The sequence below is a fragment of the Microcaecilia unicolor genome, chromosome 3, assembly GCF_901765095.1.
Source record: "Microcaecilia unicolor chromosome 3, aMicUni1.1, whole genome shotgun sequence".
NCBI lineage: Eukaryota > Metazoa > Chordata > Amphibia > Gymnophiona > Siphonopidae > Microcaecilia > Microcaecilia unicolor.
The window spans coordinates 100791523-100810579 of NC_044033.1; the positions used below are offsets into that span (position 1 = coordinate 100791523).

Consider the following 19057-nt stretch of genomic DNA (forward strand, 5'->3'; position numbering starts at 1 on the left):
CACCTGAGACCTCTACAGTATTCTCTACTTCAACGATGGCCTCCAGTATCTCAGGATTATCAGTGCAGACTTTCTTGGCTCCCTGCGGCCCGCCTCAGTATGGAGTGGTGGATCTCGGACAGCATGTTGCGGCGGGGAATGCCGCTGGCGCTCCCCAATTGGTGCCTGGTGGTGACAGATGCCAGCCTGAAGGGCTGGGGCACACATTGCCAGGGGAAGCATGCCCAGGGTCTGTGGACGCCCGACAAGTCGGAGTGTTCTATCAACCGCCTGGAGTTGAAAGCGGTGTTTCTGGCTCTTCTAGCCTTTCAAGTGACCCTGGAAGGATTGGCTGTTCGAGTGGTGTCGGACAACACGACAGAAGTGGCCCACATTAATCGACAAGGCGGAACTCAGTGCAGAGCTCTAGCCGCGCAGGCCGAACAAATTTGCCACTGGGCCGAGCTGCATCTACAGTCCCTGTCAGCAGCTCACATTGCAGGTCAGAGCAACGTGCAAGCCGATTATCTAAGCAGGCATCAGATCGATCCAGTGGAGTGGGAACTAGCAGACGATGTATTCCTGCAGATATGTGCCAAATGGAGCAAGCCAGTGTTAGATCTTATGGCGACCGGTTCCAATGCCAAAGTCCCGTGCTTCTTCAGCAGACGGAGGGATCCTCGCTCTGCCGGGTTGGATGCCTTGGCTCAACCCTGGCCCCTGGGCTTGATGTATGTCTTCCCTCCGTGGCACTTGATAGGGCGAGTGCTCCTGCGGATTCGGCTGCATCCAGGAGAAGTAGTGCTCATCGCCCCGGATTGGCCCAGGAGGTATTGGTATGCGGACCTCCGACAGATGCTGTTGGAGGCTCCCTTTCCGTTACCTCTGGTTCCGCACCTGTTGTCACTGGGTCCGGTGGCCATTGAGGACGCCTGCCGCTTTGGTCTTATGGCATGGCGATTGAGAGGGCGCAATTGAGAGATAAAGGCTACTCAAATAAGGTAATTTCCACTCTCCTGCAGGCCCGTAAGCGCTCCACTTCCGTGGCTTATGCCAGGATTTGGCGCCAGTTTGAAGTCTGGTGTGTTTCAAGAGCGCTTTCTCCGTTGCGGGCTCCTGTCTTGCCGATTCTGGACTTTTTGCAGGATGGTGTACACAAAGGCTTGGCCTATAATTCCCTGCGGGTGCAAGTGGCAGCATTGGCCTCCCTGCGTGGCAAGGTTCAAGGCGTGTCCTTAGCTGCTCATCCAGATGTGGCACGGTTTCTTAGAGGGGTGCTTCGGCTCCGTCCTCTTGTGCGGGCACCTTGTCCAGCTTGGAACCTGGGGTTAGTATTGAAGGCCCTTCAGGGTGCTCCCTTTGAACTGCTTCGGCGTGCTTCAGATAAAGATCTGACACTAAAGGCCGTCTTTTTTGTGGCCATTACCTCGGCGAGACGGGTGTCAGAGCTCCAGGCGCTGTCCTGTAGAGACCCTTTTCTGCAATTCTCGGAGTCCGGGGTCACAGTTCAGACCGTGCCTTCCTTCAAGCCTAAGGTGGTTTCAGCGTTTCACCTAACCCAGCCTGTTTTTCTTCCCCTCCTTGTTGAGGAGGAGTTTCCAGATTCATTTGGGGCAGTTGCACCTTTTGGATGTGCGCAGGACTCTGTTGCAGTATCTGCGAATTACAATGCTTTCCGGACCTCTGATCATCTTTTGTGCTGTTTGCAGGTCCTCGCAGAGGGTCTTCAGCGTCTAAAGCCACTATTGCCCGTTGGCTCAAAAGAAGCTATCTTTCAGCATATCTGCTGTCTGGCCGGGCTCCACCTGAAGCCTTTAAGGCACATTCCACAAGAGCGATTTCCGCTTCCTGGGCGGAAACTGGAGCACTATCTCTTCATGAGATTTGCAGTTCTGCAACATGGCTTCTAATCTCTCTTCGCCCGACATTACAGGCTGGATGTGGCTGCCAGGAGGGATACGCGTATTTGGAGCACAGGTGCTGGCGCGTGGTGTAGGCTTGTTCCCACACCTATTTAGGGATTGCTGTGTTACATCCCATACGTAATGGCTTCATCTGCTTGATGACAAGGAAGGAAAAATTAGGTTCTTACCATGATAATTTTCTTTCCTCTAGTTGTAGCAGATGAAGCCATGAGCCCTCCCTGTATGATTGTCTATATTGCAGTGATTCTGATTTTAGGTGCTGTTCTTGTTTCCTGAAGTTATATTCCTTTTTTGGGGAGTTGGAAAACAGTCTTCAGGATTCTTGTTAGAGTTATGGGAGGATGAGTTCATTCCCTCCAGTTCATGTTTTGGGAGGATGAGTTTATTCCCACCAGGAGGATAAAGTATTCCCTCCGTTTATACAAAGTGGAGGACGAGTTTATTCCCTCCAGGAGGATGAGTTCATTCCCTTCTTTTTTGAGTTTATGCCCTTGTTAAGGGGCCATCGTTCGCTGTGAGGAAAGTTCATGTTATTCCCATTGCGGTTTGCCATACTGCTTTGGAAGCTTCAAATACTGAAGAGGCAGTGGAGCTAGCTGGCCATGAGGCACTGTGAAAAGTTGAGTGCTCTGTATCTCCCCCTGCTGGTTGATGGACACAACCCATACATAATGGCTTCATCTGCTATGACTAAAGGAAAGAAAATTATCATGGTAAGAACCTAATTTTCCCATCCTGCTTATCAAACCCAAACAATCTGATATCAGTGACAATTATTTGCTATTTATGATACAGAAATTAAGATCTGGCAAATTATAGGAATAAAATCACAAATTGGACTAAGAATCCACACATTCACGGTTCCCATTGCACTCAGAATAATTGATAAGATAATGTTATCACAAAGTGTATCGAGCCTCATAGACGTGCACTGGAATGAAGGCTTTTATATACCAGAACAAAAGGAGCAACAAACCCAATATCCCAGACAAAACCCCCAGACCCTAGAATAGGAACTTTTGATTTTAGGTGTTCAGCGCTGCGTGTGTCTAGTAGCGCTATGCAAATGTTAATAATTTATAATTTCAGTTTATCCATCTGTACTGCATTAGTATACACCTAACCACACACAATCATGCTCACTCATTCATACCGTGAAACAGCATCATGATTCTCCATCCTCATGTATTTGACCATTTAAGAGACAGGGCTTAGTGGGAGTCCATTCAAAAGTGAAAATTATGAAGTTCGATTGAAGTCTTTTATGATTTATAATTTTTATTAATTTTTTTTATATACTTATACAGATATTAAAGTACTGCAAAGTGTAATACAGCCATTAAGCAATAATGCTTACAGATAGGTACAAAAATTTCTTCGTCCTATAATTAACAAAACATGGCTTCATTAGACCTCAATATAAAAGAGGGGGGTTAGGAATTAGTGAAGTTAACAACAAACTTTTAAAAAATTGTTAGAAAAGTAAATGTGGTTCCGTCAATCCCTTACTACTTAACTCTACCGTTGTTTACTATCTAGGAAGGTCTGAAGCTGATCAGGCAGGTAACATAGTAGATGACGGCAGAAAGACCTACGCGGTCCATCCAGTCTGCCCAACAAGATAAACTCACATGTGCTACTTTTTGTGTATACCTTACCTTGATTTGTACCTGTCCTTTTCCGGGCACAGACCGTATAAGTCTGCCCAGCACTATCCCCGCCTCCCAACCACCAGCCCCGCCTCCCACCACCGGTTCTGGCACTGACCGTATAAGTCTGCCCAGCACTATCCCCGCCTCCAAACCACCAGTCCCGCCTCCCACCATTGGCTCTGGCACAGACCGTATAAGTATGCCCAGCACCATCTCCATCTCCCGCCACCGGCTTTGCCACCCAATCTCGTCTAAGCTCCTTAGGATCCATTCCTTCTGAGCAGGATTCCTTTATGTTTATCCCACGCATGTTTGAATTCCGTTTCCGTTTCCACCACCTCCCGCAGGAGGGCATTCCAAGCATCCACTACTCTCTCTAATAACACATTTACAGGGGTAAGCCAGGAGAAGGAACCCCCCAATTCCAAAACTTTTGGCCTCATAGAAAGTTTTTTCGTTTTTTCCTACGATTGAAGACTTTAAGAATAAATTATATTAACCAGTTCTCAGCCTGAATAAACAGATTCTTAGGATTCCATAGTATTCATCATCTGGTTTTGGATAAAGGCCTGAAGCACCACCGAGTCTTCAGTTTCAGGTCTCATTGCAATAAATGACCTGCAAGGATACTGGAAACATTAAACCATCTTCCTTCCATCTTCTTTAATTGCTGTTGGAGAGCACCAGCGGGCAATGGTGGCTTTAAGATCCAGGAAGAAAATCAAAGTTTTTCTCTAGTATACAGCAGGGCCTTTCAGTTTCACTCACTACAGAATTTATAATGTGCAAGGGATATCGCAGGATTCTCAACATCATGGACCTTGGGTGTCGGGCATCTTGGCTATGGTGTGATGGTGTCCGGTGTGCCCCTTAGATTTTGGAAGGGTATGCAGAGGTAATGTCAAGCAATTGCAGGAGTAGTTGCTTCAAGAAACTAATAGACTCAGGGCCCCTTGTGCCCTCAAGTAGGCCTAGGATTCTTATGTTGTTTCACCTGATGTGTTGGTTATAATCCTCAAGTGTTTTCTCTGTTGCAGAGAAGGCATTAGATTGTTTTCTTCAGCTCACCAGTATCTGTTTCTTCGATTGTGATACAGCCCTCAATATTCAGGCAAGTAGTTCATTCAGATTGCCCATCTGCTGCTTTAGTTTGATCAAGGCATCACAGTACAGAATGACGTGGGACAAAGTTTCTCCCTGTGAACTCTGTCCCTGTCCATAGAAGCCTAAAACAGTTGATTTTATATTTAAATGTTTTTATTACAGTATAAAAATGAACTGTCATAAAGCAGAAATAGAAAATACCATTCCCCCTTCTTCCTTCCCTCTCCTTCTTTCACAAACATCCCCCCCCCCCCCCCCCCCCCCCCCCCCCCCCCCCCACACACACACCCCTTCCCTGCCCCACTTACAAGAAACACCCTTGCATTCAGCAAATATATAGTACCAACTGGGCATTTGTAAAAGTCTGTCCTATAATGATGCCATAGCATGTTCAGAAATTATTTCCATATGTATGATGCATAACACCAGAACAGGCATTCACTGATCCACACACACATTATAAAAGTAAATAAGAACTTCTACAGACTCAGAGAACATCCAAAACTTAATATTTATTTTCACATTTTCATCTTCCAAAATTCTAGACATCAGATAGGACTGTAATACTGGTGGTAGCAATAATGAAACAGTGATGGAGTATTCATAACATAGCAAACAGCCAAAGCCAACAGATTTATTTTCCACTATAATAAATTTATGAACTGGACAGTGTTGCCACATTTAGACTGACTCTCTGAACTCCATGAAATAGTAATAAAAACAGCAAGTATATTTTTATAATATACCACTGCATTATAAATAGTAGTGATTGTTGAACACCTGACCTGAACTCATAATTGATGTCTGTGTTTTTTGGTAGCCCTATACTAGATGAAAAACATCTCTGCAGGGAGTTTACTAGATGAAAAACATCTCTGCGGGGAGCCCCTATAATCAGCCCCTCCAAATGAACTAATTACTACTCTAACATGAAACCAATAATACTTCCTCTGTGTGCATCACATCTGTATGCTGCTTCACAAGCTGGCAGGGCTGGGGGGAGCACCTTACCGTTGTCTTCACAATCTTATACCATGTGTTCCTCTGGGCTCACGCTCTTCTGCCTGGATGAGTCCTCTGGCCGAGTCTCGACTCCTGATGCCATGCTCAATCAGTCCTCTCTCCTGCTGGGGCTGCCCGTGGCTTAGCTTGTACTGTACGATGATGCACTTACCACCACCAGCCACCACATTGAAAAATAACCCACAAAATGGCTGCTGTGCTGGTGGTGCCAGCGCGAGATGAGACGAAAAGAAAGTGGCCAATCAGGGTTCTCTTCTTGTGATGTCAGCATGGTGGGTGGGGAGAAAACTCTGATGTGCCGGCTGGTGTTTGTTTTCAAGACAAGACTGTGTGGGCGTGCATGCCTTCAGAAGCAGACAGGGAGGAAGAGCAGAGCTGAGCAGAACAAGAGGAGGAGGGATGTCCCAGCCTAGCGGTAAAACAGCAGTAAAAGGTAGGCATCTGTTTTACTGCGGGTATAAGGATTACTACCACTCCCGTGGTGAGGGGTAATAATTGCTTCTTGCGCCCTTGGTAAAACCTGGAAAATTTTTGTTTACCCATGGTATAACCATGGATTCTCCAAGGACAAGCAGGCTCTCATAATTTCACGTGTGGTTAGACGCTGGTCCGTATTTTCTGGTCCAGCATTTATGCCCAATTAAAAAAAAAAAAAAAGATTTGTGAAGCACAAGCCACACTGCACTCTGTATGTGCGAGAGCCTTCCAGCCTGCCGTGAGAACATGGTTCCCTCAGTTTTTTTCTCTGTGTGACGAGAAGCTGCGCTTTTTCAGAATCTATCTGGTTTTTCGAAGTTTTGAGTGCCTTCAGCCTTTTTTTCTTATTCTCCTTCATTTTTCTTAGTTTCTTTTGCCCGCATTTAAGTTTCCTTTATTTTTCGACGTGGGCTGCCTTTGGGCCCTGACTCTGATCGAGAACTCCCTTTTTCAGGCACCATTGAGATGTTTGGTTTAGCCAGCAAGGTCTTCTCATTCATGTCCACGAAGACTCCCAGTGACTTCAAGGGTTGTACCCAGTTAAACCGCACCATCTTGGGAAAAGGATACCTATTCTTGGTGTCTGCAATATCTTAGGCCAGACCATAGCCCTGCAAACTTTATCTGCCTTTGTATTTATTTTTTTTAATTTTTGTTACATTTGTACCCTGCGCTTTCCCACTCATGGCAGGCTCAATGCGGCTTACATATTGTATACAGGTACTTATTTGTACCTGGGGCAGTGGAGGGTTAAGTGACTTGCCCAGAGTCACAAGGAGCTGCCTGAAGAAGAGAACCCAGGTTTCCTGAGAGGCTCAGCACGAAAACATTTTTGGAGCCAGGTCTGGTTCCTTGACATTGGCATCAACGTCGAGTGTCGCACCTCTATCGGTAAGCATGGCTGCTTTAAGACCTCTGGACACTGGGAGCAGTGAGGCATCGAGTGGGTTTCCACCTGCACCCAACCCCCGAGGCGAAGTGAGGATTCAACGTTGTCCTTGTCAGCACTGAGGAGCAAGGTTGACATGCTTTGGACAAAGGCCAAGAAGCATCGTCACTGGTCGCCCTCGGTACATGGTGCCGGGAGCTCTGGGGTACTGAGGGACATGGCACCCGGGACGACCGCTCTCCCTCCATCCAGGAGGTGCCGATGCGATTGTCTCCAGGCAGCCGAGATCCTGCTCCCTTGTCGGCCCCAGCGGTTCTGCAAAATATGCTTTAGGCAACGCCCCAGCTTTTCCTGATGTCGCCCCTCGATGAGCACATCTGGACCTCACTCCCTGAGCTGCTGGATGGCTTCATGCAATGATGTGCTACAGTATCGGGGGTGCTTGTTCTTGCCATACCTCCCGCTGCAGCCCTTCCTGGCCCTTGGCCTGCGATGCCACCTCTGCCGCTACTTGCAGCACTGTTGTTGACTGCCACCCAGGCTGGCACCCCTCCAACGTTGGTGGAGGAAGCTTCATTGGAGTCGAGGCGGAAGCCAGTCTCTTGACGCCAGTCTTGAGGACATGGTTCCTCAGCATCGAGGCAGTCTCTGTTTCAGTCATCTCGTAGAGAGATTTTATCCAACACCTCGGAGGAACACTCGGAGGAGGATCCCAGATACTTTTCCTCTGACGAGTCTTATGGTTTCCCTTCCGAGTCCTTCTCGCCACCTGAAAGGAGATGGTCTCTACCCAAGATTCTCTCCCATCTTTTGTGAGGGAAATGGCTGATGCTATTTCATTCCCTGTAAAAGTGGAGGATGAGCCCAGGGCCAAGATGCTCGAGGTCCTGGACTATACTTCCCCTCCTATGGAGGGCAGGGATTCTATTCCAGGTACTTGTGCAAAGGAAGACCGGGGGGGGGGGGGGAGGAGGGTTTGTCCCATTGTTGATTCAGGAAAATGATTGGCTATACTCTCGGGACTTAAAGGATGCGTATACTCGTATCCCGATACTTCCTGCCCTCCGGAAGTATCTTTGATTTTGTCTGGGAATGCATCACGTTCAGTGCCGCACATTGCCCTGTGGCCTCGCGTCAGCTCCTAGGGTTTTCACTAGCGGTAGTCGCAGCATCGCTACGTAGAATGGGAGTCCATTTTCCCATATCTCGACGATTGGCTCGTGAACAGCACCTAAGGATGGTGCTCGGGACTCCATGTGGATGACTATTCGGATGCTAGAGCTACTAGAGTTCATTTTAAACTACCCCGTCCCATCTGCACCCTGTCTAAAAATTGGAATTCATAGGAGCCCTGCTCGACACACAGAAGGTTCGTCAAGCCTATCTCCCTGACACAAGAGCAGACAATGTAGTCTTCCTGGCATCCAAGGTTTGAACCTCTCGGCAGGTCCACAGCTCAGCAGATGTTGAGGTTGCTGGGCCACATGGCCTCCACGGTGTACGTTACACCCTTGACACATCTTCACATGAGACCAGCTCAAGAGAGCCTGGCTTCTCAGTGTTATCAAGCCATGGAAAATCTGGAAGATGTCATCCAGTATCCCCAGAGCTTGTTTGTTTTCTTGGTGGACAATTCGATCCAGATTCCTCAGCCACAAAAAGGACTGATGACGGATGCATCTCTCCTGGGATGGATTGCTCATGTCGATGGTCTTCACACTCAAGGAGCTTAGTCCCTCTGGGAAACAAATTGTCAGTTCAACCTCCTGGAGCTTCAAGTGGTCTGGAACTCTCTCAAGGCTTTCAGAGATCGGCTGTCCCATCCAATTATTCTCATTCAAACAGACAATCAGGTTGCAGTGTATTACATCAACAAGCAGGGGGCACCACATCACGCTCTCTGTATGAGGAAGCCATCTGAATGCAGCATTGAGCTTGCCTGCACAGCATGTTCCTTCAAGCCACTTATCTGGCGGGTGCAAACACCCTGGCCGACAGACTGAGCAGGATAATGCAACCGCACGAGTGGTCTCAACACATGGGCATGGCCCACAAAATCCTCCGTGCGTGGGACACCCTCTTTTGATGGATCTTTTTGCCACTCAAATCAACCACAAGGTCCCTCAGTTGTGTTCCAAGCTTGAGGCTCACAACAGACTGGCGTTGATGCCTTCCTCCTCAGTTGGGGGACAGGTCTCCTGTATGCTTATCCTCCAATACCTCTAGTAGGAAAAACTTTATTGAAACTCAAGCAAGACGACGGAACCATGATTCTGATCATGTCGTACTGGCCAAGACAGATTTGGTTCCCTCCTTTCTGGAATTATTCTCCGAAGAACTGTGGAGGTTGGAGTGTTCTCCTACCCTTATCACTGAGAATGAGGGGTCGCTTCTGCATCCCAGCCTCCAGTCTCTGGCTGTCACAGCTTGGATGTTAGCTTAGAATTCGCTTCCTTGGGTTTTTCGGAGGGTGTCTCTCGGGACTTGCTGGCTTCCAGGAAAGATTTGACTAAGAGGTGTTATTCTTTTAAATGGAGGAGGTTTTCTATCTGGTGTGACAGCAGGGCCCTAGATTCTCTTACTGCTTGAGTACCTTCTACACTTTTCAGAGTCGGGTCTCAAGACCAACTCCGTAAGGGTTCACCTTAGTGCAATTAGTGCTTATCAACGTGTAGAAGGTAAGCCTATCTCTGGACAGCCTTTAGTTCGCTTCAAGAGAAGTTTGCTTTTGTCAAAGCCCCTGTCAAACCTCCACCAGTGTTATAAGATCCCTACGTTGTTCTCACCCAGCTGATGAAAGCTCCTTTTGAGCCACTGAATTTCTGCCATCTGAAGTACTTGACCTGGAAGGTCGTTTTCTTGGTGGCTGTTACTTCAGCTCGTAAGGTCAGTGAGCTTCAGGCCTTAGTAGTGGATGCATCTTATACTAAGTTTCATCACAACAGAGTAGTTCTCCGCACTCACCCCAAGCTACACTCTATCTCAGACAGCCTGAAAATCCTCGGTGTTATCATCAACCGTAATCTTACACTTGAGAGCCAAGTTAACTTTACAACTAAGAAAATGTTCCACGCAATGTGGAAACTCTAACAAGTGAAACCATTCTTCCCGAGGGAAACATTTCGCAGCTTGATACAATCAATGGTACTAAGCCAACCTGTTCAAAAAGGCATACCCCATCGACCCAACGTAAGTGCCTAAACCCTGCAACACAACGATACCAAAGCTTGTAATAGACTATGCATAACTCTTCCTCTCTATGATTCCCAATGTGTCTCTAACACACGATCCTTATTCGGCCACAGCAACTCCATGTATTTGTTTCTCTACCGGAGATGGCGAACGCCTCCTCGGTACAATGTAAGCCACATTGAGCCTGCAAATAGGTGGGAAAATGTGGGATACAAATGTAAGAAAATAAATAAAATAAAAAGTTCCTGCCGGAGGTGGTTTTGGAGTTTCATCTGAACCAGTCGATTGTCTTGCCAACATTCTTTCCCTGACCTCATGCCCATCCTGGCGAAAGCAACTTGCATACCTTGGACTGCAAGGGAGCATTGGCCTACTACATGAAGCAGACAAGGCCCCACAGACAGTCCACCCATCTTTTTTTTTTCTTTTGATTCTAACAGGATGAGGGTCACCATTGGGAAATGCACCATTTCAGTTTGACTGGCAGATTGCATTTCCTTCACTTATACCCAGTCTGGGCTGGCCTTAGAGAGGGTCATGTCACGGCTCATAATGTCAGAGCCACAGCTGTGTCTGTAGCCCATTTGAAGTCGGCCTCCTTTGAAGAAATTTGCAATGCTGGAACATGGTCTTCAGTCCACACGTTCACATCTCAATACTGCCTTGAGCAGGATACCTGACGCAACAGTCAGTTTGGGCAGTCAGTGTTGCAGATTCTGTTTGGGGTCTAGAGTCCAACTCCACCCTCCTAGGCCTGTTTTATTTTGTTCCAGACTGCACTCCATCAGATTGTATATAGTTTCAGGTTAATCTGTGTTATGTCCTTGCCGTTGAGAGGCCCAATTGACCACTGTTTGTTGTTTTAGGTGATCCTGGATGCAGGGGATTCCCTACACGTGAGAATATGAGAGCCTGCTTGTCCTCAGAGAACGCGAAGATGCTTACCTGTAGCAGGTATTCTCCAAAGAGAGCAGGCTTCGTATTCTCACCATTCCACCCACCTCCCCTTGGAGTTGTCTATTTCACTATTTTATTTTCCTTATTTTGCTTTAAAATTAAACTGAAGGAACAGCGTTCTTGGGGCGGGCGGGAAGACATTCACGCATGCGCAGTGGAGCGCAGCTCACGCTTCACAAAGCTCTGGTTTTTTACTTGGGCATAAATGCCGGACCAGACGACGCAGATCGGTGTCTACCCACACACAAGACTATGAAGCCTGCTCTCCTTTGAGAATACCTGCTACAGGTATCTTCTCTTTATCGCGGTTTACCACAGCTACCCGCTCCTGTGTCATTCTCTACATCACAGTTGTCTTTGAAGAGTTCCTTGATCTGAAGGATTTCCAATATGAGCGACTGCAAGGTAACCTCAGCCTTCTGAGGCCAGGGGGCTAACAGAGAGAGGGCACGGGGGTAGTTAAGCTCTGGACGGCAGATGCAGAGATGTCCAACTTAGCCAGTTTGTATCTAAATATCTATAAAGAATGATAAAATACCAGGTCAAGTAAATTGATCTCAAATTGTTGAACTTCATGCAATACTGAACTGACAACCAATGCAATTCTTTCAGCATAGGGGAAGTATGTAATAACCTAATACCTAACAGTAATCCAGAAACTGTATTATATAGCATTTGCAGCTTATGGATACTCTTTACAGACAGTGTTTTATAAAAGGGTGTTGCATTGATCTTAAGGTGATGTAATAGTCTAAGTTAATGAATGTGCTTAAGTTGAAAAAATGCTACCTTTGAAAGCAAATCAATATGGTTATCCGTGTTTAAGAGCCTGACATTTTTAGACTTAGTATTTTGGTGTTGACTACCTCATTATGTGGTCTTCCCACACATAATATCTGCCCTTTTATGATTTATCAATAATTGTTTTCCTATTAACCAAGATTCCTATAGCTTCCACAAATTCAGACATTTGATCAAATTGCTCTTCAGACCGTTTTTTACTGATGTATAGAGCCGAGTGTCATCTTTGTGGTATTTTATACCAAATGACTTGAGAATCTTCCCAAAAGACTGAAGGTTGATGCTAATGGTTTACAGTTTATTAAGACTTGCTATTCCGCCCAAGCTAACTTGCAAATCTGGGCAGTTTGCATACTATATAAAAGGTAAGAAAAGAGCTACAATATTGGACAGGAAATAAATTCTTGCATTCAAAATAGATCATTCTGCTAGACAATAGTGAAGAAGGGGGAATAGGGTAGAGGAGGGTAAGACTGGGGGGGGGGGGGGGGGGGTTAAGAAAGAGTTAGAGGGAAGGAAAACACTGATGCAGGCTCAGTACCCCTAGTTATGTAAATTAAATGCTTGTATAAGTAGGCAGGTTTTAAGTTATTTTAAAGTTTTTAAATGAGTTTGGAATGTGCGTGAGAGTAAGGAAGTTCCAATAGAAAGGGGACATGAAGAAGAAAGGATGACTGGTAAATTCGAGCTGGTCATCTTTGGGGTTGGGGAGGACCAGATGGTGGGCATTTATTGACTGGAGGAGTCGGGTGGGGAATATGGAATGGTTAGTTGCAAGATACTCAAGAAAACCAAGTCTCTGTTAAAAGTGAGTGTGAGCAATTTGAATATAAGCTTTTCAACAGGGAGCCAATCAAATTTTTGGAACAGAGGCGAAACATGATAGAGCTTACATGCATGACATAGAGTTTGGTGATATTTTGTATTGCCTGGAGTTTTTTCAATATTGGGGAGAAACATAAACTTGAAGTACCTGTATATCTGAATCCAGAAATGAGATACGGAATTCTTAAACCGGACCTATTACTGTCTGTCATCTAGGAAACTGTTTAGCTAGTTAATACAGATTCCCACTATTCCATCAACTGTTAAAGTAAAGTTGTATGATCTGCCATGGAAAATGCTGCCAACTTTTCAAGCAGAAATATTAAGACCACATGTCCTACATCTGATTTTTGTTGCATATTGTCGATAAATGCTCATAAAGCTATTTATATGCTAAACAGATTGAGCCCTTTGAATCCTTTTTGCATAGTTGACCAGTTACTAATCTAGTAAAGGAAAGCTTAATAAAAGCTTGATTCAGTGTGTTTGGAGTTTCTCTGAAGACAAGCAGGCTAATATTCTCACATGTGGGTAATACGGTCCATGTTGCCCGGTTCAGAGGTTGTATTGAGCTTTTACAGAGCTCTTTGGAGCACAAGTCACGCTCCACTGCATGTGCACGAGTGCGGGACTCTTTTTTTTTTTTTTTTTTTTTTTTTTTTTTTCTCTGCGGTGAGGAGAGGACACGTTTTTCCTTCTCTTCTCACAGGTAATGCTCAGAGTTGCTTTTTGTGCCTTCTTTTTTGTTTTGTTTTTTAAAATTTTCTTTAGTTCTGTTACCTCTTTTGGGTTCAATTTCTTCCCATTCAATTTTTTTTTTTTTATTTACCGTGGTCAGTAGGCCGCACTTAGGCCTGAGCCCTGTTGGAGTCTTTCCCTTATTTTTTCTCTGGCGCTTGTCCTTTTTGAGGCACCATCAAGTTTTTCCCAGTTGCTACAGTGCTGTTTCCAGTTCACTCGGACTGTTTCTGGCACAGCTACTCTTTCTTCACCTTTTCCGTGTTTGAGGTCTGAACATACCGCTTCTTAACCGTATTCTGTGTCTTCAGGTCCAAGCCAGAATGGCTGAAAGGAAGCTTTTTGGAGCCAAGTCCGAAGCCTTAATGATGGCATCGATATCTGCAGTTTTGCATCAGGTGCATTGGCACCTGCCTTGACGCCAACCAATATGCAAGCCCCCCCCCCCCCCCCCCGGACCAAGTGAGCACCGACCCGAGGAGACACGAGGTTTCGGTGGCGGCATCTGTGCCAAGGATCTGGAAACCCATAATTAGAAGAAATATCGGCAACGATCTCCCTCGATGCACAGTGCGAGGTGTCTATGCCAGAAGAACATCCAGCAGGTGCCGCTGCATGAGTCTCTGAGGATCAGAGCCAGGCACTTTGTTCCATAAGATGCTGGCTGCTTTTTTCAGAATGCATCTGCTTCTAGGGTGCTTGTGCCTGCCATGCTTCTCCACTCATCCCACATGGCCCTCAGCCTGCGGTGAGGCTCAGCTCCCTCTATACTGTCAGACCCCTGGGGAACCCCACTAACTACCCTTCTCCATTGAGAATACTGACCATTTAACCCTACTCTCTGTTTTCTATCTTTTAACCAGTTTTTAATCCATGGGATAGTAGGTAGTGTTCTATTGTGGATTAAAAACTGGTTAAAAGATAGAAAACAGAGAGTAGGGTTAAATGGTCAGTATTCTCAATGGAGAAGGGTAGTTAGTGGGGTAATTAAATTTGGTGATGACACAAAGTTATTGAAAGTCGTTAAATCGCGGGAGGATTACAAGAGGACCTTACGAGACTGGGTGACTAAATGGCTGATGACGTTTCATGTGAGCAAGTGCAAAGTGATGCATGTGGGAAAGAGGAACCCGAATTATAGCTACGTCATGCAAGGTTCCACGTTAGGAGTCATGGACCAAGAAAGGGATCTAGGTGTCATCGTTGATGATACGTTGAAACCTTCTGCTCAGTGTGCTGCTGCGGCTTAGAAAGCACATAGAATGTTAGGTATTACTAGGAAAGGAGTGGAAAACAAAAATGAGGATGTTATAATGCCTTTGTATCGCTCCATGGTGTGACCGCACCTCGAATATTGTGTTCAATTCTGGTCACCGTATCTCAAAAAAGATATAGTGGAATTAGAAAAGGTGCAGAGAAGGGCAACGAAAATGATAAAGGGGATGGGACAACTTCCCTATGAGGAAAGACTAAAGCGGCTAGGTCTCTTCAGCTTGGAGAAAAGGTGGCTGAGGGGAGATATGATAGAGGGAGTGGAGTTGAACGGGTAGATGTGAAGCGTTCACGCTTTCCAAAAATACTAGGACTAGGGGGCATGCGATGAAGCTACAATGTAGTAAATTTAAAACGAATCGGAGAAAAATTTTCTTCACTCAACATGTAATTAAACTCTGGAATTCGTTGCCAAAGAATGTGGTAAAGGCGGTTAGCTTAGCGGAGTTTAAAAAAGGTTTGGACGGCTTCCTAAAGGAAAAGTCCATAGACCGTTATTAAATGGACTTGGGGAAAATCCACTATTTCTGGGATAAGCAGTATAAAATGTTTTGTACTTTTTTGGGATCTTGCCAGGTATTTGTGATCTGGATTGGCCACTGTTGTTAACAGGATGCTGAGCTTGATGGACCTTTGGTCTTTCCCAGTATGGCAATACTTATGTACTTACGACATCACAGCTTTTCCCGGTTTCCCCTCTATGGGGACATTTGGGCCTTGCTTCGCAGAGCTCCTGGCTGGCTTTGTTCAGAAGGCATCAGCGCTGAGGGTGCTTCCGCCTGCCATGCCTCTCGAATTGGCCCGGGCTTCAGGGTTCCACCTTACCGTAAATTTCATTGCAGTAGAGTGTTTCTCCGCATGTATCCAGAGTTCCTGCCTCAGCTTGTGTCAGGGTTCTGCCTACATCCTTCCCACAGTCCCGTACTTCTGACAAGCGCACATTGCACTCCTTGGACTGCAGTTGGGCATTGGCCTTTTCCTTTAAGTGGCCTCAGCACCACAGACAATTTCCCGATCTTTTTGTTTCCTTTCATCCCAATCAGAGTAGGTTGCCTTCGGGGAAACACACAGTTTCTAATTGGCTACCAACTTATTTTCTTTTCTGTATTCCCAGGCTGGTCTGCGCATCAGAATCCTCATATGAATTGCAATGTCAGAGCCCTGGCTTCATCGTTAGTCTCCATTTGGGAAATTTGCTTGGCTGCTATGTAGTCTTCATTCCATACATTTATATCTCATTCCTGCTTCAAGTAACATGCCTTAAGCAGCATACCCAACATAACAGTCAATTTGGATAGATGATAATGCAGAATTGGTTTGGGTTCTAGAATCCAACTCCACCTGCCTAGGCCCATTTTTATCCTGTCCCAGGCTACACTTTCAATGATTTGCATGTGGTTTCAGGTTCATCTATGCTGATCTCACCATTGCAAGGTGCAATTTGTCATTGGTGGTTGTTTCCAGGGAGCCTGGTAGTTAGGGATTCCCCACATGTGAGAATATTAGCCTGCTTGTCCTCGGAAAAAGCGAGGATACTTGTAGCAGGTATTCTCTGAGGACAGCAGGCTATATATTCTAACATGCCATCCTACCTCCCCTTAGAGTTGTCTTCTTTTTCCCCTATGCTAAAGTATTGTACTGTTGGTCCCGCGCTCGATTAGCAGGCAGGAAGGCGCTCGCGCATGCTTGATACAAGCTTCAGACCAGGTAACGCAGACCACGTTGCCTACATGTGAGATTGCATAGCCTTTTGGCTAGAATAACCAGATTTTCTTTTTTTTACAGTTTGGTTCCTTTCATGGAAAGCAGGAAATGTAGTTTAGATCTTGTCTGAAAATCACAAGAATTAGTTTAGTGCTATTACAACACTTCTATTGCGTTGATCAAGACGTTTACAAGAGTCTTTTAAAGCAACATTATGGGCTATATTTATCAATGTGGCCTTCTGTTAAGACTTATTTTACCACAGGTCTCATTTTACGCAGTGAGACCCAGTTACTAATAATTGAGGTTAACAGTAAAATAACACATTGATAATTTCCCCTGTACATCTTTTTTTGCGTTAGTTACTTGGCAGTAAATATCTCAAAATGTGCATTCCTGTTGCAATGTTGTTGTTGTACTGATATGTACAATCAAAGTGTTATACTGATATTAACTGCATACTGATTTTTTTCTAGGGTATGGATGATTTACAGGTCAGAACTGCTGCTACAGATATATTTTCATATCTAGTAGAATTTAGTCCCTCCATGGTCCGAGAATTTGTTATGCAAGAAGCCCAGCAAAGTGACGATGTAAGTAATAAAAGTTTTCATAGTTTTGAGAAGCTTCTTATGCTAACGGGTTTTTCTAATACTATTCCTATGGCAGTATTCAGTATAGGACTAAATACTATGTATACTCGAATACAAATCAATATTTTTTGGCCAAAAAGGGCACCAAAAATTGAATCTTGGTTGGTATTTGAGATCTCTCTCCCTTCCACCCACCCCCGTGGTGTCCAGCATTTTTCCCATTCCCTTCCTCCCTGTGCTGTCCCTCTTCCTCTGCGGCCACTGCTACTGCCTACCCCCCCCCCCCCCCCCCGAAAACCATCAGAGCTCCCCTTCCTTCCTTCCTTCCTTCCTTCCTTCCTTACCTGAACAGACGAACCCCCCTCCTGTACTGGTAGCCCCCTCCCCCATCTACTGTCTAGTGACACATGGGGCAGGAGTGATCCCCACTCGCACTTGTCCATACTGTGTCCATAGTAAAAATGGCTGCCGTGACATCCAGGAGCAGTCTCACAATCTTATGGCAGCCATTTTGGGGTTGGTGCTGGTTCCAGTCCCAAAAGAGCCACCACAACCTCCTGAATCAAACTCGGGAGTTGGCCACTGGAAGTCATGGCAACCATTTTTACTACAAAAATGGCGTGAGCAGGAGTGAATGGGGATTGCGCCTGCCCCAACATGCCACGAGACTACCAGAGCAATATGGTAGGTCCATGTCAACAGTGTGCGCCTAAGGCCCCTGCTGCTCCACAGTCAAAGCAAGGTGCAAACGTTTGACTGGCTCCAGCAGAGCATAAGTACATAAATAATGCCATACTGGGAAAAGACCAAGGGTCCATCGAGCCCAGCATCCTGTCCACGACAGCGGCCAATCCAGGCCAAGGGCACCTGGCAAGCTTCCCAAACGTACAAACATTCTATACATGTTATTCCTGGAATTTTGGATTTTTCCAAGTCCGTTTAGTAGCGGTTTATGGACTTGTCCTTTAGGAAACCGTCCAACCCCTTTTTAAACTCTGCTAAGCTAACCGCCTTCACCACTTTCTCCGGCAACGAATTCCAGAGTTTAATTACACGTTGGGTGAAGAAACATTTTCTCCGATTTGTTTTAAATTTACTACACTGTAGTTTCATCGCATGCCCCCTAGTCCTAGTATTTTTGGAAAGCATGAACAGAAGCTTCACATCCACCTGTTCCACTCCACTCATTATTTTATATACCTCTATCATGTCTCCCCTCAGCCGTCTCTTCTCCAAGCTGTATAGCCCTAGCATAGTTCATCTCGAATATGCCCTGGCATGTCAAACCTTCAAATTGCCCACCGAGAGCTCATTCTGCTCTCAGCACAGACAGGTACTTGCAGAGGAACTCTCTGCCCTTCTAAAGGCCCATGCGGTCAAACCAGTTCCACCAGGGGAAGAAGGGCAGGAATTCTATTCCAGGTACTTTCTTCTACAGAAGAAGATAAGGGGGGATGCATCCCATCCTAGACCTAAGGGCTCTGAACAGATTTCTAGTCTGAGAAAAGTTCAGGATGGTTTCCCTGGGCACCCTTCGCACAATGATTCAGAAAAACGATTGGCTATGCTCTCTTGAACTTAAAGAATGTATATATTCACATCCCGATACATCCAGCCCACCGGAAGGATCTTCGATTTTGGCTGGGAACGCATCAATTTCAGTATCACATGTTGCCTTTTGGCCTCGCATCAGCTCCCAAGGTCTTCACCAAGTGTCTAACAATAGTTGTAGCATTGCTACTCAGACTGGGAGTCCATGTGTTCCCATATCTAGACGATTGGCTTGTGAAGAGCACCTCGGAGGATGGTGCTCGAGAGTAAATGCGGATGACTATTCGGGTGCTGAAGCTACTAGGGTTCGTTTTAAACTACCCCAACTCCCATCTCCACCCTGTCCAACGCTTGAAGTTCATAGGAGCCCTGCTC

At 45.9% G+C, this 19057-nt stretch overlaps 1 protein-coding gene across 4 annotated transcripts in view; it reads left to right on the plus strand.

The window, feature by feature from the left end:
- The window catches only part of PPP4R3B (protein phosphatase 4 regulatory subunit 3B), a 245534-nt gene that overhangs the window by 130774 nt on the left and 95703 nt on the right, over nt 1-19057 (plus strand). For all 4 annotated transcript variants that reach the window (XM_030196214.1, XM_030196215.1, XM_030196211.1 and 1 more), the window contains exon 7: nt 17015-17131. In XM_030196214.1, the coding sequence (XP_030052074.1) occupies nt 17015-17131 (117 nt within the window). The remainder of the gene's footprint in view (nt 1-17014; nt 17132-19057) is intronic.